Here is a 27,707-nt window from a genome sequence, read left to right on the forward strand (position 1 = left end):
CTTGGAGTATTTTAACTTTTCTCCTAGAGGGTGCCACCACCTTCCAAGAGAAAGCACCCCTAGAAATTAAATACCCTCCCCAAAAATTTTAAAAATATTCTTTTCTAAATCTACTAGCAGCTACGCCCCCTAGAAGCCTCTAGGGGCACTGGAGAAGGGTGAGTTTAATTCCCTAGCCCAATTTTTTTAAAGAAAAGTAAAAAAAAACATTTTTTTGTACCCTCCCCCAAAATAGCTCCTTCCCAGTACCCATTTGAAGCCAACTGTTAAAGGAGGACCCGATCGGTTCAGCGATTTAAACAAAAAGACATACTGTTTCCTTATTATAAGGTCGAGGGATTCGCCCCAGAGTGCGCTTGGGGTTCCCACACTCCGCTTATTTGTTTTAATTTACAAAAAGAAAAGAAAATTTTTTTTGGGGTGTGGGGGAGGAATTTTTGCTTTTTTGGGAGGGGTTGGGTATCCCATTTCCCAAGAAAAGAGCCTAAATCCACCACAGGACCAGTAGGTCTATTCCCTGAAGATTAGAACCCAGTCGGTTTAGCTGTTACCGAGATCTTAATCTTTAGACAGACAGTCATCGTAAATATTTCAAGTGAAATTATGCAATTCTGATTAGAAAATTAAGCTGTGTAAGTGTATGGATGGGACCTTAATTTTGTTATTTTAAATAAAATCGGCAAAATAATTGGAGATTATAAGAGCTAATTCATGCAAAATTGAACGAATGAAAAAAAATATCTTGTGAAATTTATTGGTTTGTTTTGGTTCAAAATTAAGGAAATTAAGTTCTAATTTTCTTTTTTTATAACCAAGAAAAATACTGATACTAAAAATTTTTAAAAAATCTACATGGTCAAAAGTTAAAAAGAAACTTTGCAAATGCACACAATTTTAAAGAGAATCCAATGTACGAAGTAGCAGCTTATCTCGGTCTTATATACAGTAACATAAGTAATTTCCTTCTCTAAATAGAAATAATGGGTCATAACTATACGAAACCTAATGTATTTTTTTTGTAAAGGCACAATAATCTGTGTGCGGTCAACCTAATTAATTGTTCTGTTTCTTAGTTGTAACTGACAGCATATATCTTGTCTCCAACATTAAGGATAATTAATGTCTCCTGGGGGTTGTTTACAACTTAATCACATTCTTTCTGCTACTTTTTTGGTGTCCCAGCTATTTGACAAGTAAAGTGTCTGTGCCCTAATATTCAAGGATCTGGCGGCAGCCGCGCCTTTAGCCGTGCACGAGCGAAAAAAATCTGGTTTTCGATTAGATGATCATTAGTCATAGGAATCTCCACAAAAATTTTCTTAGTTTTTTTCTCAGTTTTAAACGCGAAGATTTTCATTAATTAGGTAAGTAAGGATAACTCCTGTCTTTAGGGCCAGGCATGTTAGAATTGTTGCATGATGATTCATGTAACAATTATATACAATTTAATAAGCGTAGAAATTCTATAATAGTTACCAGAAACTCTGTACGTTCATTTAAAACAACTTGGTTTTTAAGTTTTTGAAAACAATTTTTGTATAATAAAATTATCCTATTCATTTTATTTTTCCCATGACAACATGGTTCACTATTATACGCGATTTTTTGTTTCTTTTGTTTAGACTTTTAAGAATTCTGCTGAGCAAGTTGTGACACACTACTAGTGTTGATGTTCGTATGTCTTAGTTTGGTTTTAGAGGTTCGCTTTAGAGAATGTTTTCATCCTTGTTTAAATAGTTTAAGTGTGTAGCGAAGGACAAAAAGTTACGATTTCTATGGAACTCATTATTAATACAAAAAAGAGGATAATATTTTCACCAAAGCGTGACAGACGAACAGAAAATACGTCTTTTATATGCTATTAAAGCTTTTATTTGTTGTTTCCTTAAAAATTGTCAAAATTTCTTTGGCTTATTCATGGTGTCGAGAATACTTTGTTCAAATCCTTATTTTGTAAAAACACAAGTTTTACCTACGTCATTGGACAACAGAAAGAAAAATGTTAAATTTAAATGTTCATTAGAACAAAAGATGGGCCACACGTCCTTAACTAGTAATAGGTTTTAATAAAGTAGAATTTTATAACCCTCATGCTATTCAATTAAAGTTTCTCTAAATTTAAAAAATATATATATGTATATAGAAGGGGAAGTAATAAGATATTTCTTACGTATTTTTATTCAGTGCCATAGTTTCTTATTACCTTTGATAAATCATGTACACAGGCTTTTCCTTCCATGAAAACTTTTTAGCTTTGATCAACCCTTTAATTGTTCGATACTTGTATGACAGTTTTAAATATTTGTTTGAGCAGTTAGGGACTTCTTTATTTCTACAAAATACAGTTTACCTACAATTTTATTTAAAATTTATATTTTAGTCTCAACTATGTGTTTGATTATTAGCCATAGCGTTCCCCTAATTTGAAATGTCACTTATCTGAGATAGCAGCAGTTTTTATTATTTTTAATTCTTGTCCAACTCAAAGGTCTAGCAATAATGTGAACTAAACTCGCGACAGGTGTGTAAGACTGAAATAAAGAAAAGTACACACATATGCTAAGGGCCAGGGAAACCAGGTTTCATAACCTTTAAATTTAATACAATCACAGTAATGTTATGATAAAATAGTGCTGAAAATTTAATGTAACAAAGGTAGAATAAGCACATTAGAATCAACCAAAAGGTGGGGAAAACTTTAGAGGACATCAGGAAACTTTAAATTTTTCAAGGTTAAGATAATTTTGACCAACAATATGCTTTGAAAAATTAACTTCTTATATTTTCTATTTAATAAATTTTAAAGGGAATATAGCAGAAGAATACTACAAAAGGGGACTATCTAAGAACGAGAGCAAGTGGTTCTAAGCACCTTCCAGCAGTGATTCTAAATTTTTTTTTTTAGTGAATATACTAGGGTTATGATTAATATCGTTATATCAATTTTAAAAAAAATTAGTTTAACCATGCTTTTATATGAAAAAAGCTTCAAATTTTTTTTTTACTACTAGAGGCACTTGAGGAGGGGGGAGAAAGTCGAATTTGATAAAAAAAATTCTTATTTTGGATTTTAAAAGAAAAAGTATTTAAAAGAATTTTTTTTTTAAATTGGGGGGGAAGGAGTAAGTTTTTTCTAAGACGTTACTGCTTTCCTTAGTTTTCCTGGGCTGGTGGACCTGGACGTGTTGGTTCTTGGACATTAGCCTTGCCCATACGAGGTATTTTACAGGTAAGTTTTTTCTAGGGAGGGTGGTAGTACCCTTCCCCAAAAAAACTTATTAATCTTCCCGGGGCCTATGACAAGCTACCCTGTTAAGGAGAACCCGATCGGTTCAGAGGTTAGTGAGATCCTTCGTTACAAACAAACAGACAGATAGACATCGTTCTACTTTGTATTATAGATAAATCATTGAATGTTTTGTTGAGTTCAAACTGCTGTGACGCAAAAGGGATCTTTGACAAAGTAGCTTCAGGACAAAGTAGCCTCCTAAGGAAAGTAGCCTCCACTGTTAATAAAGGTCATGGCCGCAGCGCTCGGCCCCCTGGCCTGCTTAGCCGCGGGCGCTCGGCCCCCTAGCCTATAACCTAACCTAACCAAAAAATTGTAAAAACATTATTAAAACTTGTAAAAACAATATTATCAGTTGATGATATTTTTCTTAAATAAATGTTCTGAGGTTAACATAAATAAGGTTAGGTTAGGTTATAGGCTAGGGAACCGAGCGCCCGCGAGCTGCGGCCATATTGGAAACTATTTTTCTTAGAAAGCTACTTTTCTTAAGTAAATGTCCTGAAGCTACTTTGTCTGAAGCTACTTTGTCCGAAGCTACTTTGTCCAAGATCCCGCAAAAGTAAACTTTTTTTTAATATAATGTGTTAATTTAGATAAAGGGATGGTTGGTAACTTAAACTTGTTATATTGTTAACAGTTTTATAAGTGGACTTTCGTAATATACAGCATTTGATTATGAATTTGCGTGTTATTTTATTTGAACCGTTAAACTCAACAAAACATTTGACGATATTTCATAAAATTTTTTGTTAAACTTATTTCTTTTTTAAATTTCCAAGTTTTATTCATAGTTAGGGGATAGCCGCTAGTCTATAATACAAAGTAGAACGATTTTGTTTGTCTGTCTGTTTGTTTGTAGCGAAGGATCTCGTTAACCGCTGAACCGATCGGGTTTTCCTTTACAGGGTAGCTTCTCATAGGTCCCGGGAAGGTTTATAACTATTTTCTTGGAGGGTGGGACAACCCAAACCCCCAAAAAAATGAAAAATCACCCCCCCAATTTTTTTTAAAAAATCTAAAACACGAAAACTAGTTCGATGAAACCTCTTGGGGAAAAGCCCCTGGAGGCTAAGGGCGAAGTCGCTAGTAAATAATAAAATAAGAGTGCCCAATCATTCTAATAGCTATATACCTATAGTATTTGAAACTTTTGTAGCCACGTTGAAATTCATTGAGAAGATTCTCCTACTTAAGTTCCTTATTATTCAAGGATAAGACAATGGATGATTAACTGAGGACTGAAGTACATCCAAGTACCGAACAAACATACCCCTTCTGAATATCAAAATGATGAAAAGTTGAACCAATCAAGATTTTAAAAAAGTACCCAAAGTTTTAAGTCAGCGTATGATAGAGCGTAAGTATAAAACTTTGGGTAGGTACAATAATAATTTACAAAAAGATTAACAGATTAAAAACTAACTCGGTAATAATTTTGTCTACATGTATTTTCTAATTCACAGCGCTTTACATTTTATAAGGCTTTCTAATAATATCTAATAATTTTTTACTTTATCATAATAAAAGGGAAATATAACGCTAAGAATTTTCTTGCAAGTCGTTTGTCAGCAAGAAGTAAACTTTAAAGTTACATAGAAAAAGTACATTTTTATATTTCGGACTTGATCAAATTAAGATTGTTAAAAAGTAAATTATCAAATATCTAATTTATTCTTCAATATAATAATTAAGAATTGTTGTATCACATAAATGAAATCAATAAGAGTTGGAGAAGTTTTTCGAATATTGCTAACATAAATATTTTATTTGTTTTACTATAAAATAAATATTTTTAACAACAAAATATTATTTTCATACAACCCATTAAATAATCTAAACAAAAAGTGATAAAGTTTAATTCCTAGGTAAGTACTAGTATTTAGTATCTAATACATTTTTACATTCTAGCTGCTATAAATAACTTTCTCTAAATATGTAGGTATTAGAAAGCTTAATTGAAATAAATATTTAATTCTTGGCAGCTAATGTTTGAGATATTTGTAAAATACCCGAGTTTCCTTTTACCTGTTTCATACTTAAATAAGGGGGGGGGGGGGGGGGATTAATGCAACCATCTCGTAATCAATGTATAAATGGCACTTAGAATTCGAATTTTGATCTGAAATTTTGCATGAGTAATCCTTGCTAGGTCTATTTTCCCTAAATCGAACAAAAGATTGGAAAAGTAACGGCTAACGACTCAGCCTAGCCGTTTAGCCGTTTTTTTTTGGCTATTTTTAGGGAAAATCTGTCATAAATTACGTAGGAATCAACTTTTTGAAACATTTTTTTGCTTTAAATCATGTAAAATGATACAAAAAGACATTTATCTAGTACCATCAACTACCGGCTAGAACCGTTTGAACACGTTTTGGAGCGGAAAAGAGTATTATGTGCAGACAGGTTTCGTGATGAATTTCCCTTAAAAATAGCCCAAAAATGGCTAAACGGCTGAGCCGCCAGCCGTTAGCCGCTACTTGTCCAACTTTTTGTCCGATTTAGGGAAAATAGACCTACCAAGGATTACTCATGCAAAATTTCAGATCAAAATTCGAATTCTAAGTGCCATTTATACATTGATTACGAGATGGTTGCATTAACCCCCCCGCCCCCCCCCCCCCCCTTATATCTCTCTTTCTTTACAAATAAAAATACAATTTCACAGATTTTCTATTAAAATTGAGATCATTGGTAGGCAGTAATTGTTATAAATGCAATATTTAAGCATTGTTGTAAAAAAACAGAATCTAGTTATAACTCAAATACATAAACCTCATGAAATGTATTTTTACAATTTAGCATTTTATTCAGCTGATTATTATTCGCTAACTAACTTATATTCAAATTTAAATAAAGTTTATATTTGATTTTGATTTCTTGTCTTAGCTCTTATTAAAAAAACTCTTAATCACGCACTCGTAAGTTCCAGATTGACGTTCTCTTGATTCCTGAAAAATATAAAAAAAATAAAGCTTAATTACAATACTCTACATATAACAACTGTACGGCAGCTCAGCTGCAATGGTTGAAAAATTTTAGATAAAAAGTTCTGTCTGCGGTTTGTTGACTGACCGGCGGTAGCAGCTTTGACATAAAAAATTCCAGATTAAATATTATGATTAAGCCGCCACATCTAGCCGCAGTATATAATGAAAGAAAAATATGCTTTGCCTGCAAAATATCCAAAAATTAGCATCTTACTAAAACTGGTTTCTACCCAGTAATTTGATTTAATTTCAGAGCATTTATTGTGTATGGCCTAGTTCAAGATTAATAAAATTCATACACTTAGAAAAATGATTGGGTGCTTTCCCTCAAATAGCCTATCCACGATAAAGGTAATTTTTCTAATAACTGACAACAACAATGCATTAACCTTGCGGGCTACCTAGAAACCAAAACAACCTAACCTAGAGTAATAAATAAACGAAAAACTACCACCCAGTGACCCCACCCTAGATATACCACACTTTTCTGTTTTTTTTTCCGGTTTTTAGAGGGTATCTGTAAATCGATTCAGCTGGAGCAAAACCGGTTAGAGGTACAAAAAATTTTACTTTACATGAAATTTAGCCAATGCAATTGCCTACAAAAATGTACTTCATTATCAACTTGATTGGACAACTCTTTCCCCTCCCAAATGTCCATTAAAACCTCGGAAACGGCAAAAATCGCCAAAAATCAAGCCTTCGGCGGCGAATAACGGCTTAGACCTCACAAATAACCAGACTTAGGTTGGGCAAAAGGTCCCGTGAGATTATCTCAAACCGTTTGGGCGTGGTGGGCCGAAAATCGCAAAAAATGGCCTAAAAATTGACCGGCCTGTCATTTCATCAAAGAAATCCATCAAAAAGTCACAATTTGAAATTTTAATTAATTAATAACTTTTTTCTCATAAGAGATAATGACACAAGACTTTCACTTGGTGAAAATTCAGCATTGTGGGCCGCCTAAACTTTATATTTGGTGACCCTGGGGTGACGGGTTCAGTGCCCCACACCCACAAAGTGGGCATACTTTTGAAAATCGCGTTTTTTCAGTCTTTCCCCTTAAAGGAGGGGAAAGAGTCGTTTTAGAGACTTCAAGCATCTCTTTGATGTTGAACAACTGTTTGAGGCGGACATTTCTTTACTTATGTTTGATTCGCCTCCGGCTTGATTTTTGGCGATTCTTGCCGTTTCCGAGGTTTTAATGGACATTTAGGAGGGGAAAGAGTTGTCCAATCAAGTTGATGATGAAGTACATTTTTGTAGTCAATTGCATTGGCTAAATTTCATGTGAAGTAAAATTTTTTGTACCTCTAACCGGTTTTGCTCCAGCTGAATCGATTTACAAATACCCTCTAAAAACTGAAAAAAAAACAGTTTTTTATAAAAATCTAAGCCGGTTTTGGCCGGATTCGGCTCAAATTTTGCATGGAGTCATCCTTTGGTATTCCTCACAGTTGATACTTGACTCGGCAAGATCCCAGAAAAGTGTGGTATATCTACCCCACCCTTATTTCAATTTTAAATGGAGGTTGATTCAGAGCTCGACTTGGCATTTTGAGGGCCGTTACCTATTGTTGGTCTGGCAACGCTTGAAAGTGGATACTGGTTAACTTCTACGCCATCTAATGCAGTCCTAAATAGTAATTTTTTATGCTTTTTAAAGGTTCATAGTTTAAATTTAATTCGATATTAATGTAAGAAAACATACAATTCCGGAACAGAGAAGCTTCTTATAGATCCATAGCAGATTTAATACATTTTTGAGGGGGGGATTCGCTCTTGAAACAGAAAATATCCCCAAAAAATGTTACCTACATTTTCTTTTGATAGATATAAATCTAAACTTTAAATTGGAGAGACGACATATGACATCCCTTCCTCCTTATCTCTAAGTGTATAAATATACAAAATTGAATCTTACTTGATTTCATCCAGAGCAGTATTGCCCAACAAACCATAAATGTTCAGGCAGAGGAGACTGTGCAGCTTTTTCAGAGACAGGTAGGAATACGGAGATATTCCATAGCATCTGAAAATACAAAAAGGTAATAAATCCTGGATGGAAGAAAACCGAATCTGTTTCGGATTGATCCCAACAAAACTTAGAATCCGATTATTGCGGATACCAAATAAATTTTTTTTATACGATTAGAATCTGATTGAGTCTATTTTAGTTCGTAAAACTTTCCACAATATAAATCAGCTAGACTCTGGTAAAAAGTTATACATTTATTTGTTACCTAACGTTCTCGGACGTAATGTGTGCACAACTGAAGAAATAATACCTCGAGGTAGAAAATGACTCCAAACGGATTAAACGGGCAACAACAATGGATATTGTATCAGCTGTCAGCTGCGCTGCGTCGGATAGGTCCAACTCTATCAGTCCTGGACATCTATAAAAAATATTATTAACTTAATTGTTGAAGCGTCTATTTTTTATTGCGAGAGGTGATTCATTAAAGTCACAGTAAACAAATCATTACACATAGTAGGTACCAACCCATTGCTTATTAAAAGCATTTTCATTTTAACACCTAATCATTAGATGAAAAAGTTATCATCATTTTTTACTATATAAGTTTGAGACGAGAGTAGGAGAGTAATTAAACTCTGTTTGAAGATATAATATTTACCCCTTGCTATAATAAAAATCCTCTTTATCCATATCATCGTATGTCCTTTATAAACCATCTGTTTATACCAATTACAAGGTATAAACATTTAATGAACAATTTTTAACACAATTCCTTAATAGATTTAGGTACCTAACTTCAGACAATTTTAGGTTTAATTACATTGCATGCCTAAACTCAGCCACTAATGGAACCTGGTAAAAACTTCAACAAGTCGTTATACCGAATAAAATTACCTATTACAAATACGCTGAATATGAATATCTTGAAGAGTTTCTCTATAGCCCGCAATGCACAGCCGATCAATGCTCGGTGGAAGGTTTGCTGTCAAAACCTAAAAAATATTAAAGTTTTTTAATACACGTGTTTTAATCCAATTCTATATTCAAGGTCACCTCGTAAGAGACCTTAGTTCTTTTAAACTGAACGTGTTGCTTATGAAATGAGTTGCGCCTGTTTTTACATGATTATGCATCATCCCTACTAAAATCAGGGAAAAGGGAATGTGATTCTGACAAACAATTCTAAGTGAAAATTTCCCCCCTACCCCAATCCCTTTCCCCCCCCCCTTCTTATCCACTTCGCTTTCAGTTACACCAAAAACAAGTTTTACTCCATCTATACTCCAACAAAATATTTAATTCTCGGCAATTTCAAATGGAATTAATTGGGTGAATAGCACCTCCTGCTATTCTCACAAGCCGGACATAGCAGCAGTAGTTACGATTTAAAACGTCTCTCGCTAGTATGATACGTTTTGGTCCAGACTCTAAACCAGCCCTCCCCCCACGGCAAACGGGTACGCTTCCATTTAGAGAAATTATTTCAAACTCTACTGTGTTAGGCAAATGACGTTAGTATTAGTAGTTAAGGGAAAGTATTGAAATATTATTAATATAACGTGAAACAGCTTAATACCAATAGTTTTTATCACTTTAAACTGAATGAAAAAATCACCAGACCCTGTATGTATAAAATACCTGTATCCCAGTTGGTGTAAGGTCTGTCCAGCTGATATTAAGCTCTCTCAACTTTGTACATGATGACAAAATTGTTTCTACGCCTGTTGGTGATAACCCCTAAAAAATAAGTAAGTGTTTTTCTGAATAACAACAGATTTCACTCGGTTATGTGTTAAAATCTTTTTTGTCCCACTTAGTTCTTACAATTTATTTTACAACGAGATATGGAAAATCAACAGTTTTCTTCAAAAAATAATTGAGTTATTTTGCCTGATTTGGAGAGATATATTACATAAAAAATATGGTGAAAGATTGCGGTAATAATCCTTAACTTTAGCATACAAATAGACATTAATCCAATGGAAAGAAAATGGTTAATTCATATGAGCGGGAAAAATAGAAAAATAAAGAGTTCTAAAAAACTTTTTCCCCATTCTTAGGGAAAAACTAGAAAAAATATGTGGGAGGGGTAAAAAAAATCCCTTATGAAAACACTAGGGGGGGAGATGGGACATTTTTCAATCGAGGAAAAAAAATTAATCTTGTGCAGAATATACAACACTGGCCACTGCTTATATCCCCCAACCCCCCTCCCGTCCAATCCAACCATCCTTTAAATGCATACCTGAACCATGGCTAAGTGCAGAACATCCAGGTTTTTATTCTGCCCAATACCATCACAAACAGAATCGTTTAAATCACAGTTTTCTAAAGCTAAACATATAAAAATAGGATTATGATCTAAATAAGGTAACTGACACTAAGACGGGTACAAAAAAAAGCCCTTTAACAAAAAGTTAATAAAGCTAGGTATGAAATAACAATTACCTACCTAGCTTTTTCATTGGGAAGATTTTAAATGTAAGGGGAGGGTGCGTAATGACATATATTCTTAATCCGTGAGCAAAATGGTCTAAATATTGAGCTAGACCCTTCAAACTTGGTATATAAGCCTAGTCCTATAGGTATTACATCTAAATGGCAAAAAAATCAAAAAAATTTTAATTTTAGGTTAGGTTAGGTAAGAAAAACCCTGCGGAAATGGGGTTTTTAGGCTTTTTTGGTCTATATTGATGTGGAAACTTACCTTAAATTGTGTTTTCTTAGGGTTTTAACTTAAATACACTGTATCTATTCATAAGGACATTATTTAAGATGATTCAGCAAGTTGAGGAACGACCCCAGGGGGCTAGGTGGGTGGCCCGCAAGGGTTAAGTGCATTTTTTCCAAAATACATGTTGTGACACATCAAATTATAGGTTTTTTAGGTCAAGGAACTCAAATTCAGAGCTAAAATAAGCATTAGACTAATCTGAAGCTAGCCCCAGCGGGCTAGGTTGGTGGCCCGCAGGGGTTAAGTGCATTTTTTCCAATATATATCTTGTTATATATCAAAATATAGGTTTTTTAGGTCAAGGAACTCAAATTCTGAGCGAAAATTAGCATTAGACTAACCTGAAGCTAACCCCCCCGGGCTAGGTTGGTTTTCTGCAGGGCTTAAAAGCATTTACCTAACCTAACCTAGAAACTTACTTACATTTTTACAGGTTTTTTTCTTGAATAAACTATATCTATTAATGAAGACTTTATTTAAGATGATCCAGCAAGTCGGAACCGACCCCAGCGGGCTAGGTGGGTGGCCCGCAGGGGTTAAGTGCATTTTTTCCAATATATATGTTGTTATACATCAAATTATAAGTTTTTTAGGTCAGTAACTCAAATTCAGAGCTAGAATTAGCATAAGACTTACCTGAAGCTAACCCCCGCGGGCTAGGTAGATTTTCCGCAGGGATTATGTACATTTTACCTTACCTAACCTAAGGGGTGTATATTCTGCATGGGATCTTCGGCTCAGGGGGGGGGGGGGGAATAAAAAATAAGTGGTTGGAGGGAAAAAAAATGTAAAAATTAAGAAAACTGAAAACATTTTTTCCATTTCCCCCCCTCCTTGGTTAAAAAAACTAAAAAAATGTGTGGTAGGAGGGATAAAATAAATAAAATATAGATTTCTTTAAATATTTTTCTATTTCCCCCCCTACTTTTTAAGAAAAATCTAGGGGGGGGAAAAAATAAAAAAATTTGTAGCAGGGGAAAAAAAATAAATCTTGTGCAGAATATACACCCCTGCCTAACCTAGAAACTTACTTATATTTTTACAGTTTTTTTTAATAAACTGTGTATTAATGAGGACTTTATTTAAAACTAGCGGCTACGCCCCTAGAAGCCTCTAGGGGCACTTGAGAAGGGGGGAGTCGAATTTGATAACCCAATTTTTTATATTAGATTTTAAAGAAAAAGTAAAAAAAAATTTTTTGGGGGGTGAACATTTTTTTTTGGGGGGGGTGCCCTTCCCCCTCCTTTTTTATTTTAGTTTAAAAATTGAAAAATAAAAAAAAATTTGGGGGGGGAGGATTTTTTTTTTTGGGGGGGGAGTTGGGTGTGTCCCACCCCCCAAGAAATAGTTATAAACCTTCCCAGGACCTATGAGAAGCTACCCTGTTAAGGAGAACCCGATCGGTTCAGCGGTTAGCGAGTTCCATCGGTACAAACACACAGACATCCTGTTACTTTAGTATAAGGATGATATAATATAATCCGCAGGGGTTAGCCTTAGGTCAGTCTAATGCTTAAAATAGCTCTGAATTTGAGTTTCTTGACCTAAAAAACCTATAATTGTATGACAACACATACTTTAGAAAAAATGCACTACACCTCTGGGCCACCCACCTAGCCCGCTGGGGGCGGTCCCCAACTTGCTGGATTATCTAAAATAATGTCCTCATTAATAGACACAGTTTATACAAGGAAAAAAAAATAAAAAGAATAAGTAAGTTTCTAGGTTATAACCTAAATGTACATAATCCCTGCGGAAAATCTATCTAGCCCGCGTGGGTTAGCTTCAGGTAAGTCTTATGCCAATTTTAGCTCTGAATTTGAGTTTCTTGACCTTAAAAACCTATATTTTGATATATAACAAGATATATATTAAAAATAATCAATTTAACCCCTGCGGGCCACCGACCTAGCCCGCTGGGGCTAGCTTCAGATTAGTCTTATGCTAATTCTAGCTCTGAATTTGAGTTACTGACCTAAAAAACTTATAATTTGATGTATCACAACATATATATTGGAAAAAATGCACTTAACCCCTGCGGGCCACCCACCTAGCCCGCTGGGGTCGGTTCCGACTTGCTGGATCATCTTAAATAAAGTCTTCATTAATAGACACAGTTTATTCAAGAAAAAAACCTGTAAAAATATAAGTAAGTTAATAGGTTAGGTTAGGTAAATGCTCTTAAGCCCTGCAGAAAACCAACCTAGCCCGGGGGGGTTAGCTTCAGGTTAGTCTAATGCTAATTTTCGCTCAGAATTTGAGTTCCTTGACCTAAAAAACCTATATTTTGATATATAACAAGATATATATTGGAAAAAATGCACTTAACCCCTGCGGGCCACCAACCTAGCCCGCTGGGGCTAGCTTCAGATTAGTCTAATGCTTATTTTAGCTCTGAATTTGAGTTCCTTGACCTAAAAAACCTATAATTTGATGTGTCACAACATGTATATTGGGAAAAATGCACTTAACTCCTGCGGGCCACCCACCTAGCCCCCTGGGGTCGGTCCCCAACTTGCTGAATTATCTTAAATAATGTCCTTATGAATAGACACAGTGTATTTAAGTTAAAACCCTAAGAAAACACAATTTAAGGTAAGTTTCCACATCAATATAGACCAAAAAAAGCCTAAAAACCCCATTTCCGCAGGGTTTTTCTTACCTACCTAACCTAACCTAAAAATAAAAAAATTTGGATTTTTTTGCCATTTAGATGTAATACCTATAGGACTAGGCTTATATACCAAGTTTGAAGGGTCTAGCTCAATATTTAGACCATTTTGCTCACGGTTTAAGAATAGATGTCATTACGCACCCCGTCCCCCCCCCCCTTTTCACAATTGATAGAAAAGAAAAAAAAATTGTAAAGGAGTGGAAATGAATGCGAGGAAGTGAGTGAAACTGTGTGTAAACATTCATTATTAGAAGCAGACGAAAGAACAGTCGGACAAACGATAGATATTAGGTATATGTATAATAGCAGAACTTAAAATAAATAAAAAAAATAAAAAGTATTTATATATTTAGGTACTTAATATAATCGATTCGTTGGTCAAAAAAAAAAAACAATGAAAAATGTAATGTTTTACCTAATTTCTTGAGTAGAACACAGGTTTTGAGAAGTTCTGCCAAACAATTCGGGTTTATGGTTGACATACTTAAGTCCAGGTACTGAAGTTTACTAAAAACAATTAGAATATTGTAATTCAAATATGTAAATTGTAGGTAGCACAGTGGTCCTCAAGGCAAAAGAAGTTTGACAAAACCTACCATAAAAACGGACTATATGGCCATCAAATATACACATTGGAGGGCCAAGAACTGATTTTCTTAAAATCATAGCTGTTCCTTCTTGGGGTTTATTCCATTTTAAAGTTAACAGACCAAATTCCCTAAAAAATCAAGGTTGTTTGTCACGATTTTGTTGCTTTGGATTCAAACCTTTATAACTTTGGCTGTATGAAAGACTCATGAAAGCTAAACCTACCATTGGAAAGCCTATTGAATGACAATTTCAGACATAGCTTTAATTTTTTTGTAGCTTTCTTACTTTTTGCTCTACAAGGATAATTGTAACCAAAGGGAGAAAATTTATTGATAAATCTATTCTCAGAAAAGCTTTCACTAGGGTATTTTGATGTAAATTTTTCAGAATTTTTCTTATGTTCAGTGATTCTTTTGATGACAAATGCAAAAAATACACTTTTATACATTTAATTTGGTATATTTGCATTTTTTCTACCTTGTGCCAAAAATTTTTTATAAAAATTATAAGTTGGTGTATATTTTTTTGTCCAAAATTGTACATAAATTTCAGGAATAAATATTAAGAACCATCAATTGCTACATTTTACATGTGTAGTTTTAAATTTCCTATATTTATGGTTGTGTAGGAGCCTCAAAAATGCTAAACCTACCATTGTAAAGCTTGTTGAACACTCTATCCAAATAAATCTACAACTTTAAAAAAAAATTGACTTAAAAGGCTTGCACAGGATTTATGTTAAGTGTAATAAATTTCCCCAAAAATGTTTTCTTTCTTACAAAATTTGGAGTAGAAGGGAGGTTACAAAGCAGTAATAGTTATCACATGTCCTGTTTCAACACCAATCTATGGAGGGGGTTTGCCCCCCCCCCCAAAAAAAAATGGTGCAGGGCTTAGGTGCCCCCCCTTTCCCCCTCTAAAAAGGGAGGGGGGTAACATTTTGATAGTTCAAAATAATGCAAAATTTAAAAAGTTAAAAAAATATTTTTTTCAAAACTCAACAAGATATAACATACCTCCCCCCCTGGCCCCCCTCCCCTATCCCATATCTATGGGGAATAATTCACAGTTGGGGGAGAGGGGGGGGTGTAAAAAGTGCATGAAAAGTGCTGAAATTTATTTTATTTTCCTAAAATATATTTACCCCAGGGGTAACACTTTTATGGGGTGGGGGGGTATTATCTGCTATTTATATTTTTAAAAAACTTAGGGGGGGGGGAAATTTCAACCCCTCCCCCCACCTACTTAGACATCTCTGGTAATTTTTTCATCTTTTTTAACTCTTCCCCTTCTAAATTCTGGTAACTTCCCCCAGTTCAGGGGGTGTGGGTGGGGCTAACAAACCTTCCATAGAAAAAAACCTGCTCACGTTCAATCTGCACAAAGTAAAGACCAATTTAACTTTGGGCTTGGGAAAAAGTAGAGGTTGGAAACAACAATATGATGTTTGGCTGGGAAACTGCTAAAGGACTAGTCAGGCAGATGATTCTGAATTCCCGCAGACCAGCAAAAATTTGCACCTGGAATGTTTGGACAATGTTTCAGTCAGGCCAGAAAGAAAACATTTGCTAAGAAATGCTTAAAGCCAGGGTTGATATCCTGGCTATCACCGAATCAAGGTGGACAAATAATGGAGAGTTTAAACATCATTCTGGCTTGAAAATACTTTACTCAGGCCATATGAATGAGAATCTAGGTCATAAGCAAGGGGTGGCTCTTATGCTGACCAAGCAAGCAGAGCAGGCCATGATCAGTTGCCAACCCCATGGTCCAAGAATCATGGAGGCTTACTTCAAATTCTCAGATATAAACATCAATCTGAGAATTATAGTAGCATATGCTCTTACAGAACAAGCAGATACAGAGGTTAAAAACAAATTTTATGACCAGCTTGACTCTGTATTTAAGAATGGTCATAAAGAAAAGGACCTGACCATGCTCCTAGGAGATTTCAATGCTCAAGAGGGGACTAATAATGAGAATTTAGAAGAAGTCATGGGCAAATATGGCCTAGGCTTAAGTAATGGCAAGGAAAATGACAATGGTGATAGACTTGTAAGTTTTTGTACTGAAAACAAACTTGTCATTGGTGGAACCATCTTTAAACACAAGAAGATTCATACTGCCACCTGAAGATCACCAGATCAAAGAACCTTTAAACAGATAGACCACATCTGTATATCTAGATGTATAAAAGGTTCTCTTCTTGATGTCAGGGTTGAAAGAGGACCATTCAGACTATTATCTTCTATCTTCTAAAGTTCGGCTTAGATTTAAAAAGCAGGACTCAAACCCTAACCCCAGGAAGAAATATAATTTAACAACCCTTCAAAAGCTACAAGAGTTTAAGCTCACTCAAAAGAACAGATTTGAGTTGTTGACTCTTCAAGAGGAAGATGGAGTTGAAGATATTGGGCAAAGTATCAAAAAAGTTTATAAGAATAATTAGGTTTCAAAAAGGCTAACCAAAAGCCGTGGATCACTAAAAGATCCATTGATCTCATGGATAAAAGAAGAGATGTAAGACAAAAGACACTTTCTAGAAACTCTCCAGAAGATAAAGACCTGTATAAGATGCTCAGCAGGGAAATCCAAAGAAGTGTCAGAATTGACAAAAAAAGAACACTTGGAAAACCTTGCTATGCAAGCAGAAAATGCTGCTAATCAAAATAGAATGAAAGATGTCTATGAGATTACTAAGAGCATTGCAGGTAAAGTACACAAATCAGGATCACACATCAGGGACAAGGATGGTTCACTCCTTAAAACTGATGAAGATATTCCAAATAGATGGGCAGAGCACTTCACTGAACTGCTAAATCTTCCAGTTCCAGAGGAAGAAACTGAGATTCCACCCTCAGATGCACTTGACATTGACTGTCAAGCGCCAAATCTATTGGAAATCAAAGAGGCCATTAAAAATTTGAAAAATAACAAGGCCACTGGACCTGATAACATACCAGCTGAGGTCATAAAAGCAGACCTAGATGCATCAGCTGAGGTATTCCTACCTTTGATCACAAAGATATGGAATGATGAGTTATGCCTAGAGGACTGGAAGAATGGACATAACTCATTACTAGCCAAAAAAGGACACTTGACCCAATGTGGAAACTACAGAGGGATAATGCTTCTTTCAGTACCTAGCCGTATCCTTAGTAAGATTCTTCTTAATAGAATAAAGAAAAAGGTTAATGAAAAGCTAAGACCTAATCAGGCTGGATTTAGACTAAACCATTCCAATATTGATCAGGTAACCTCTCTAAGAATCTCAATCATCATAGAGCAATCCAAGGAATGGAACTCTGAGCTCTTTGTAAACTTCATTGACTACAAAAAAGCATTTGATTCTTTAGACAGAAGATCTCTCTGGAAAATCTGCCGAAACTATGGCATTCCAGAAAAGATAATCAATATCATTAAAGCTATCTTTCATAAAGGAGGTGGAAATGTAATGTATAAAGGTAAACTATCAACCTTTTTTGAGATTGTAACAGGCGTCAGACGAGGATGCCTTCTTTCTCCCTTCCTTTTCCTCCTTGCCATTGACTGGATTATGAAGAACTGTGAAAGTAATGATGACATTTGCTGGGAGCTATTGGGCAATCCAAAATATTTGGGAGTTTTGGACTTTGCTGATGATATTGCTTTGTAACAAGCAATAGAAGTCAAATGCAAAGAAGGACTAATATGATAGCTGAAACTTCCAAGAAAATTGGACTAGAAATTAATGTACCTAAAACCAAAATACTCAAATTAAATGCAAATTCTCAAGAATCAATTACTATTGGAGACCAAATTCTTGAGGATGTAGATTGTTTTGAGTATCTTGGAAGTAAAATTGATGAAGCTGGAGGCACTTTAACAGATGTTAAAGCTAGAATTAACAAATCTAGGACAGCCTTTGCCAGCCTGAACAAAATTTGGAATTCCAACAACATCTCCATAAAGACCAAGTTAAGATATTCTATCTGTTTTGCTGTATGGGGCTTAAACTTGGTTCCTAAACACAGCAGTGGTCTCCAAGCTACAGACATATATCAATAAATGTCTCAGGAGAATCCACTAGATCTTTTGGCCAAATAAGATCACAAATGCTGAGCTTCTAGAGCGCAGTGACATGTCAGACATTAAACTGACAATAAAACAGAGGAAATGGTGATGGTTGGGGCACACACTAAGGAAAGGGCATGATGATATATCCAGGCCTTGACTTGGAACCCCCAAATAGGAAAGAGGAAACCAGGTAGACCAAAAACAACCTGGAGGAGGGAACACTTAAAGGGAGTGTAAAGGTAAAAATTTCTCATCATATTATCAAATCTTAACATTTTCTAAGCACCTTTCAATAAACTGATCAACTAAAAACGTCGTATTAACAAAAATATCAAGGATTTAAGCCTTGATTTTTTGGTATTTTGGGAGGGAAAACTTTTTTCTTTATTAAAATGTTTGTAGGGATATTTAACTTGTCACATATAGTTTAAACTATTTACTTACTATTAAGCATTTTTTTATGACATAAAATTGTTAATTCATGCTGTAATAACGTAGAAATTAAGTAATAAAGATTTATTTTAAGTTCGTATTATTGACAAAAAAATACCTTACTGTTTACAAAGGGTTGAATCTCAGAGATTATTTGAAGTGATAATATCCTTTTTTATTGTGTTGGACTATAAACAACCCACTTTGGAGAATTAGTTTACACTTTTATCAGACTGTTTATAAAGAAATATTGCATTTTATTATTTACAAATTTTGTAATTAAAGGTAGGCGAGAGATGGGCCATCTAAAGTTAATTGGATACTAAAAAAAAACAATTTCTAGCTTTGTTATTGTATTTGATTTTCAATAAAAAATATTGCTTATTTTATCAATTTCTAAGTAACTATACATTGGTTTACAGCAAGGATTATGTTAAAAGTTAGCTTAACCGTTAGGAAAAATCAAGAACTATGTGAAAAAGTTTAATTTTAGCTATAATGGGAGAAAAAAAAGAATTTAATGCACATTTTATATAATACGTAAAATTTCTTCCTTTCCCTGTACCTTATAATAATCGTTGGAAAAAGCCGTTTTTTAAGCAAACAAAAGCGCGTTTGCTCCATCTGTGAGATATTATGAATGAGATAATGTTAAGATTTGATATTAAGATGAGAAAAATTTAGGTTTACAGTCCCTTTAAGTGAACTGAAAGATTTAAAAATTCCGTCTTTCAGCATTGCCTCAAAACGTGCCCAAACAAAGGAAGATTGGAGAACCATTGTGCATGGCCTACGTTCTGCCGAGAACTAAAAGGCAATGATGATGACTCTTCATGCACTTTTTACACCCCCCCCCTCTCCCCCAACTGTGAATTATTCCCCATAGATATGGGATAGGGGAGGGGGGCCAGGGGGGGGGGGGGTATGTTATATCTTGTTGAGTTTTGAAAAAAATATTTTTTTAACTTTTTAAATTTTGCATTATTTTGAACTATCAAAATGTTACACCCCTCCCTTTTTAGAGGGGGAAAGGGAGGCACCTAAGCCCTGCACCATTTTTTTTTTTGGGGGGGGGGGGGCAAACCCCCTCCATAGATTGGTGTTGAAACAGGACATGTGATAACTATTACTGCTTTGTAACCTCCCTTCTACTCCAAATTTTGTAAGAAAGAAAACATTTTTGGGGAAATTTATTACACTTAACATAAATCCTGTGCAAGCCTTTTAAGTCAATTTTTTTTTAAAGTTGTAGATTTATTTGGATAGAGTGTTCAACAAGCTTTACAATGGTAGGTTTAGCATTTTTGAGGCTCCTACACAACCATAAATATAGGAAATCTAAAACTACACATGTAAAATGTAGCAATTGATGGTTCTTAATATTTATTCCTGAAATTTATGTACAATTTTGGACAAAAAAATATACACCAACTTATAATTTTTATAAAAAATTTTTGGCACAAGGTAGAAAAAATGCAAATATACCAAATTAAATGTATAAAAGTGTATTTTTTGCATTTGTCATCAAAAGAATCACTGAACATAAGAAAAATTCTGAAAAATTTACATCAAAATACCCTAGTGAAAGCTTTTCTGAGAATAGATTTATCAATAAATTTTCTCCCTTTGGTTACAATTTTCCTTGTAGAGCAAAAAGTAAGAAAGCTACAAAAAAAATTAAAGCTATGTCTGAAATTGTCATTCAATAGGCTTTCCAATGGTAGGTTTAGCTTTCATGAGTCTTTCATACAGCCAAAGTTATAAAGGTTTGAATCCAAAGCAACAAAATCGTGACAAACAACCTTGATTTTTTAGGGAATTTGGTCTGTTAACTTTAAAATGGAATAAACCCCAAGAAGGAACAGCTATGATTTTAAGAAAATCAGTCCCTGGCCCTCCAATGTGTATATTTGAAGGCCATAAAGTCCGTTTTTATGGTAGGTTTTGTCAAACTTCTTTTGCCTTGAGGACCACTGTGGTAGGGTGTATTTTTACATGTCTGTCTGCCAAGATCTCGTTAATAACAGATAACTTAAGGCGTTAGCCACTAGTTTAGAAAAAGGGAAGTTATTACAGATAAATTTCAAGTGAACTTAAAGCTTTTGAAATAAATGTTATATATTTTTGTAGTTATTCAAAGTTTTTAAATGGATATTCTTGTATAAAGTAACAGGACGTTTCTCTATCATTGTGTTTGTGTCTATCTGTCTGTTGTGAAGAAATTGATATGGTTTTGCTTTACAGTTAATCTTCTTATAGGCATAGGAAAAAAAGAAAATAAATTGACAAGACTTCTTATTTTTATAAACAGATGCATTTTTGAACTGAAAAATAAAATTTGGTACTGTCCTTTCATCATCATGTAAAGATAAACCAAGAAAATCCAGATTTTCTGAAGCTTACATTCAACCCTTCTTTTTTTCTTTAATTTTTCCGTTTGAATTTAAAGTGAAGTTAGAATATAATAAAACAAATCATATCAGTTGATCATCAAGTTATTTACCTAATTTGACTAGAAAAATCCGGGTAAAATACAGGAGAAGAAATTGTTGATCTGGCTAACCTTAGAACCACACAACCTCTGAATAGCAAATGCTCAATAAAATATTCAGATATAGAAATATAGCCTAATGCCTAATATTCAACGGCAGATGTAGAAAAACTAGGTATTTCCTTTGGAATGTTTAAAAACATAGGTACAATTTATCATAACCTTAAAACTCCACAACTATTATCAGGGATTTATAGGGTTTAGAGCTGGCGATAAAATTGGATGAAGAAGTATAATTTTAAGTGCAATATATTTTTAATTATAATAGGTACCTTATTTCTACAAAGCTTAAATCAAAGCTTTTATATCTATTAGAGGAGCCTTAAAGTTTTTTTTACATGAACCTGGCCTAATTTGATATTTAAATTATATTGAGCATAGTCCTGCCTTGACACAACATCAGCCAGAACTCCAGGTCTAATTGTTTTTATTCCCAGATCAACTCTCTTCCATAAAGTTTCATCCTTGACCAGGCGAGACCAACGCTTGCATACGGAAGCACATCTAAAAATGTATTGTATAAGGCAGGGGTGTATATTCTGCACAAGATTTTTTTTTTTCCCCGGCGACAATTTTTTTTATTTCCCCCCCCCCCCCCTAGTTTTTTCTCACCAAGTAGGAGGGAAAATGGAAAAATATTTAAAGAATTTTATATTTTATTTAGGTATTTTATCCCTCCTACACACATTTTTTTAGTTTTTTTTTTCACCAAAGAGGGGGGAAAATGGAAAAAATGTTTTCAGTTTTCTTGATTTTTACATTTTTTTTCCCTCCAACCACTTATTTTTTATTTCCCCACCCCCCTGAGCCGGGGATCCCATGTAGAATATACACCCCTGGTATAAGGTGTTGTTAAGATCATATAAATTCAGGGGTGTATATTCTGCACAAGATTCATTTTTTCCCTTCTGCAATTTTTTAATTTTTTTCTCCTAGTTTTTTTAGCAAGGAAGGGGGAAAATAAAAAAATATTTTCAGGGCTCTTTATTTTATTCATATTAACCCCCCTCCCAGGGTTCCGGAGCCGGAGCCAGGAGCAGCAACATTTTTGGTGGAGCCGGAGCCGGATCCAAAGCCGTATTTTTCGTTATAAACGGCTCCGGCTCCGGACTAGCTAAAAATGATTTTTTAAAGTAATATTATAATTTGGCAACGGTCTATTTCCATATAATAAACTGAAAAACTATTGTTACTTAACAAATAGACACACATCCTTCTACTTTTATATAGCTTTAATCAAATAAAAGCAAAATATTTTATATTATTTATTTTATTTTATCAAATTCAATAATGAAAAAAATTGATATATTAATTTTAAGGTAGGAGCCGGAGCCGTATTTCCAAATACGGCTCCGCGGAGCCGCATCAAAATTATACGGCTCCGACACCCTGCCCCCTCCACATATTCTAGTTTTTTTCACTAGCGGATTAATCCGTGGATTGTAGAAGATGGGTTTTTTTTGCGGATTGCGGATTCTAGCAATATTTTCAAATGTCTTTTTATAAATAAAAAAAATTCTAGCCCCTACAGGCACAGCGGCCATTTTCTTACTTAACCTAACCTAAAATAAGCATGAGAAGCTACAGTGAAAATAAAATACAATTTTTTTTCATGTTAAATAAAAAATTTAAGTGCTAAACAAGTCATTAAAAATTAAAATCCGAACCTGCAATTTGAATTGAGGATTGCGGATTCCAATTATGGGTCTAAAATGGATCCAAAAATTGGGCGGATTCGGATTGCTTAAAACATTCTAAGACTAAAATTTTAAAAATAGATACCTAACCTGAAACCATCCTGGTACCTATTTGAAGCTTCAATTAAATGAAGAACTCAATCGGTTCAGTAGTTACTGAAATCTTCAGCTTCAGACAAACATAAAATATTCTGTACCTGGCAAGACTGCATTTTGGTAACCATTTGAAAACAAGAAGAATTATTTCATCTGACATCTTGTGAAATTTGTCCTCCTGCATATCAAATTTATTAAATAATAATTTAAACCTTTATCTATAAACCCAGATCATAGTTCAGTTACAAAATAAAAAGAAATGAACTATCCCAAGAAAATAGCTTAAAACCAGTAGGAAATTCCCTGAACACCATAAGCCAATGAGTTTAGCTCGGTTCAGGCACCCAGCCCTTTTATCCTGAAAATAACATATAAGGTACCTACATAGGTATTTTGTAAAAAAAAAATATTATTTAAGCAACTCGCAGATTTTTTTCTATCTTATCCAGATAAATGTAATTCCTTTGGCAAGATATCTTGTGGACGATGTCGGTTATAGGCCAGGAATAGATCTGATGGAACAGCATACATAGCATCTAAGCTATCTCTAAAATAAATTTACAAATTTAAAGACATACAGGGGTGTATATTCTGCATAAGATTTATTTTTTTTCCCCGGCTACAAAATTTTTTATTTTTTTCTCCCCCCCTAGTTTTTTCTCTCCCAAGTAAATGAAAAAATATTTAAAGAACTCTATATTTTATTTATTTTATCCCTCATACCACACATTTTTTTAGTTTTTTTCTCCAAGGAGGGGGGGAAATGTAAAAAATGTTTTCAGTTTTCTTAATTTTTACATTTTTTTTCCCTCCAACCACTTATTTTTTATTTCCCCCCCCCCCCCCCTTAGCCGGGGATCCCATGCAGAATATACACCCCTGAAGACATACCAACTAATATTAAAAGGGATTATGCACGAACGAGAGCAAGTGATTAAAAGCATCTTCCATCTTCCAGCAATGATGTTAAACTTTTTAAGTTGCATACACCACGTAATGCTTAGTCAGGGGTGTATATTCTGCACAAGGTTATTTTTTTTCCACTGTTGTCGGTAGTTGTCGTATTTTAACTAGTACCTACATATATGTATTTTAAGCAATTTTAAAATGAGAGTTTTTAGGCATTTGATTTAAAATTTGGAATGTAATTTTTTTCAAATGAATTAATATGCTCAATGTTGATAAAAGTTAAATATTAGTTAAGTTCCTAAACAAGGGGGAGGGGGGGCCCGGGGAGGGGGGGGGTTCAACGCTCACTTTAAGGGAAAACGCCGAATATCTTTTTATGTTAAATACTTACATAGTGTATCTTTGAGAGTAGGGTAAGCTGTTCTGATCCAGAACTGTTTGTTTTGGGGGTTTTGGTTTCAAACCACTAAACAATAAAAATATTATTTACACCAAAATTGACTGCTATGAATAAAACACTGAACTTTTACTGTTTCCACAAATTAAAAAATAGACTGATTGATTAAACATAATCTGCTTTAATGGAAAGATTTTGTACTTTTTAAATTTGAGATAGAAATGATGTGTTTAGTGTCCAGATCATGCAAAGCTGTGCATATAATTACAAAGGTATCTTTAACAAACTTGTTGAGAACTTAAAGATGTTAAACTAAATAAAATCATGCTTATAAAGGTGGTAGACGAACATAATGCAGACAACCATCTTTGACAGTTAGAAAAAATTGTCTTACTAATAACATAATCTCATTAATAATCTGATATCAACAACAGTTTTTAACATATTGAATTAGAAAATTGCGCTTTTTGCTGTCACAATTCAAATCATGTATTGACAAACGCTCAAAATGATTTATAGATGTTCAGTTGCCATAAAAAAAATAGAGAAATAATAATAGCAGCTGACAAAATAACCGCTGACAACTACATCCCTTCCTTTTTTAAAGACCTCTTTCGTCTGCTTCTAAAATATTTTCTGCTAATTGGCTGTGTTGATATAAGCGACACCATTGGTTGATTTTCAATAACCCAAAAAGGTTGCAGAAGGCGGTTGCGATGGGGAGATACAGTTATTCAACACTTTTCCCCTATAGTGTTTTACTCTTAATGACAAAATGACAAAACGAACGGACTGACTAAATGACAGACAGACGGACTTTTAACCTTTGTAACTAAAAATAACACATACCAAAATGTATTGTCTAGCTGAGTACTACCACAGACACCAGTCCTTATATTTGTATCTCTATCCTTGAGAACTAAATTAATATTTGCATTCTTGGCTAGATTATTGTGTCCTTCGCCTGTGCTAGAAGTAGACGCGGTGGAATCATTGGAAGCGTCCTCGAGTAGGTTGACCCCCATGTCCTCTAGCAATTCTGGTCCTACACTCTGCAAAATAAAAGATATGAAGGCTCAGGTCCATAAGGATTTATTTTTGGGTTTTATTTACACAAGAAGTAAAACTTGAAATCGCCCTTCAGGTTCATATGCTGCAGGCGCGCCTTCAAGTAAGTCAAGTCTGAACAGGCGAGAAATCTAAATTTCTTATTTTAAGAGATAGAGGTCATCTTATAAAACAAAATATACAGTTTTTTAGGTTATTTATATTTTTGAAAGAAAAAAATGAAACCCGCCTCCAGATACAGATTGCAGACTAAAGGCCACCAGTTGGTCTTAGGACAGGTAAAAAATAAATATTTTTATTTTAAGGTTTAGATTATATATATAAGGACCAAGGATGCAAGCTTATCCGGAGTGGTCCTATCCGGGGAGATGGAGAAGAAGTCCCCGGGCAAACCTGCATCAAACACACCTGCTTGACCATTCATCTATAATACAAAGTAGCTTGATGTCTGTCCGTCCGTCTGTCCGTCCATCTGTCCGTCCATCTGAAGCTTAAGATCTCGGTAACCACTGAACCGATCGGATTCTACTCTTCAGGGTATATACCTATTGGTCCTGTGGTGGTTTTAAGATATTTTCTTGGGGGGTGGGACACCCCCAACCCCCCCAAATACAAAAAAGTCCCCCCTCATTTATTTATTTTTTTTTTTTTTTTTTTTATTTGCTGAAGATTTCCTAGGTCCTTTGTTAAAAAATATTTTTTATTCCAGCATTTATTTTGAATGAAAGAATAGCAACATTCTCTCACTAAAAACAATAAATATTAATTTTTTTATCACCTCTTGGGGCAAAGCCCCTAGAGGCTAGGGGCGAAGCCGCTAGTTATATATATGTTATTTACATAGGTACATATTTTTGGAAGAGAAAAAGGTAAAATCTGCCTTCAAGTTTAAGTGCTGTAGGCCTCTAGGTACCTAGAGTATGAAATTGGACAGGTAAAAAAACATGTCAACTCTCTAACAAAATATGCATATTTTGTGATTTTATTATTACAAATTAATTAAAAGAAGAATTTACCTTTCTGTTAGCAGAATATGTTCTACAATGCTTAGCCTTAGTAGTTCTTGGAGGTTTCTCAGTTTTCAACCTGGAAATATTTATTTTGAAACACTTAAAATCTAAAGGGTAAGTGAATAACTGTATTTCTAGCCTTTCACTCTTACCTCAGGGTGGAGGGGGGGGGGGGGAGTATTAATAAAACCAGCTCGTAAAATTAGTGCGCAAATGAATTTTAATTTCGTTATGAAACTTGGCATGAGTAATCCTTGAAAGGCCTTGGTTGCTCTAGACTATTCGAAAGAAAAAAAATAGCTTTTATATTGTTATTACCTATGTAATAAAAATCGCTGAAAAGGAAAAAACATGTGAAAAAAAAGGCAATATGCATGGAATACTTCTCTAACCTTTTGCCAGTGTTGTTTTTCTCTTGCTCCTTCACACCTTCATCGGGTTCACTTGTTTTTCTCTTCATTTTGCAAGTCTAATTCATGGATATTTTGTTAGTCTAATTCAATGTCTTGCATGGATAAAATACTTTTAATTCGTTTCCGTAAGGTTTATAAACAAACAAAAGGATTACAACATTCATAAATGCGAAAGGCATTATTGACATATCATATAGATTAATAATACATTTAGTGTATTCAACAATTTCAAGAAATTCTGTAATAAGCGTACTTAAATTCAATATTTCTGGAAATTAATTAGTATTCCTTAATTCAAAATTAATTAAATATGATTGAATACGATAATATAGTCACATATTTCAGAAATAGATCAAACTTTTTTAAAATCAACTTAAGGACTTTATGATTAAAGTAATAGAGTTGCTTCACTTTCTAAATTGCATCAAATTATTACAGGAATCGTGCCAAATCAACAGGACATTTGATTAATGCATACGTTAATTAATTAAGTCGATATAAAGAGATGTCCGTTACGTACAGACCTATAATTTATAGGAAAGCTCCGCTAATAAATAATTAGTTCAGTTTTAATAGAGAGAAAAAGTGGATTTAAACAGAATTGACATTTTAATTAACATTCAATTAAATAAATAAATAAAATGTTGAAAAGTAAAAATCTGTGTCCCGACTCCCGCCACAGGTTTCGCGGCTTCATCAATTTTCAAAACAAATTCAAAATCAGCTGATCACGGCCCTCTCTGTCACCCTTTTTGTCACCCCTCCCTGTCCCTCTCCCCCATTTTCCTTCATTCTCATCCCATCACCCTCCCCCTCTCT

General features: G+C 34.3%; 1 protein-coding gene across 3 annotated transcripts; it reads right to left on the minus strand.

Annotated features, from left to right (window-relative positions):
* Window positions 1-4,722: 4,722 nt before the first annotated feature.
* Window positions 4,723-27,604, minus strand: LOC145310813 (S-phase kinase-associated protein 2-like). Of its 3 annotated transcripts, none has more exons than XR_013876600.1 (17): window positions 26,868-27,604; window positions 26,482-26,551; window positions 25,247-25,449; window positions 24,392-24,466; window positions 23,552-23,638; window positions 23,193-23,267; window positions 21,686-21,802; window positions 21,251-21,328; window positions 14,084-14,175; window positions 10,506-10,594; window positions 9,899-9,997; window positions 9,155-9,252; window positions 8,568-8,678; window positions 8,204-8,311; window positions 7,851-7,915; window positions 5,936-6,240; window positions 4,723-5,317 (listed from the first exon to the last, which is right to left on the minus strand). XR_013876600.1 is itself a non-coding variant. In XM_080150489.1 (16 exons), exons 1-16 carry the CDS (start codon window positions 26,933-26,935, stop codon window positions 6,197-6,199), a joined length of 1,479 nt encoding a protein of 492 aa, XP_080006615.1. In that variant the 5' UTR covers window positions 26,936-27,604; the 3' UTR covers window positions 5,914-6,196. The 3 variants fall into 3 exon arrangements, 1 of the variants encoding a protein (XP_080006615.1); XR_013876599.1 differs by having other exon boundaries at window positions 4,723-5,327; XM_080150489.1 differs by lacking the exon at window positions 4,723-5,317 and having other exon boundaries at window positions 5,914-6,240.
* Window positions 27,605-27,707: the final 103 nt, after the last annotated feature.

The sequence above is a fragment of the Acartia tonsa genome, chromosome 2, assembly GCF_053477335.1.
Source record: "Acartia tonsa isolate MP-2025a chromosome 2, ASM5347733v1, whole genome shotgun sequence".
In the NCBI taxonomy this organism is placed as follows: Eukaryota; Metazoa; Arthropoda; class Copepoda; order Calanoida; family Acartiidae; genus Acartia; species Acartia tonsa.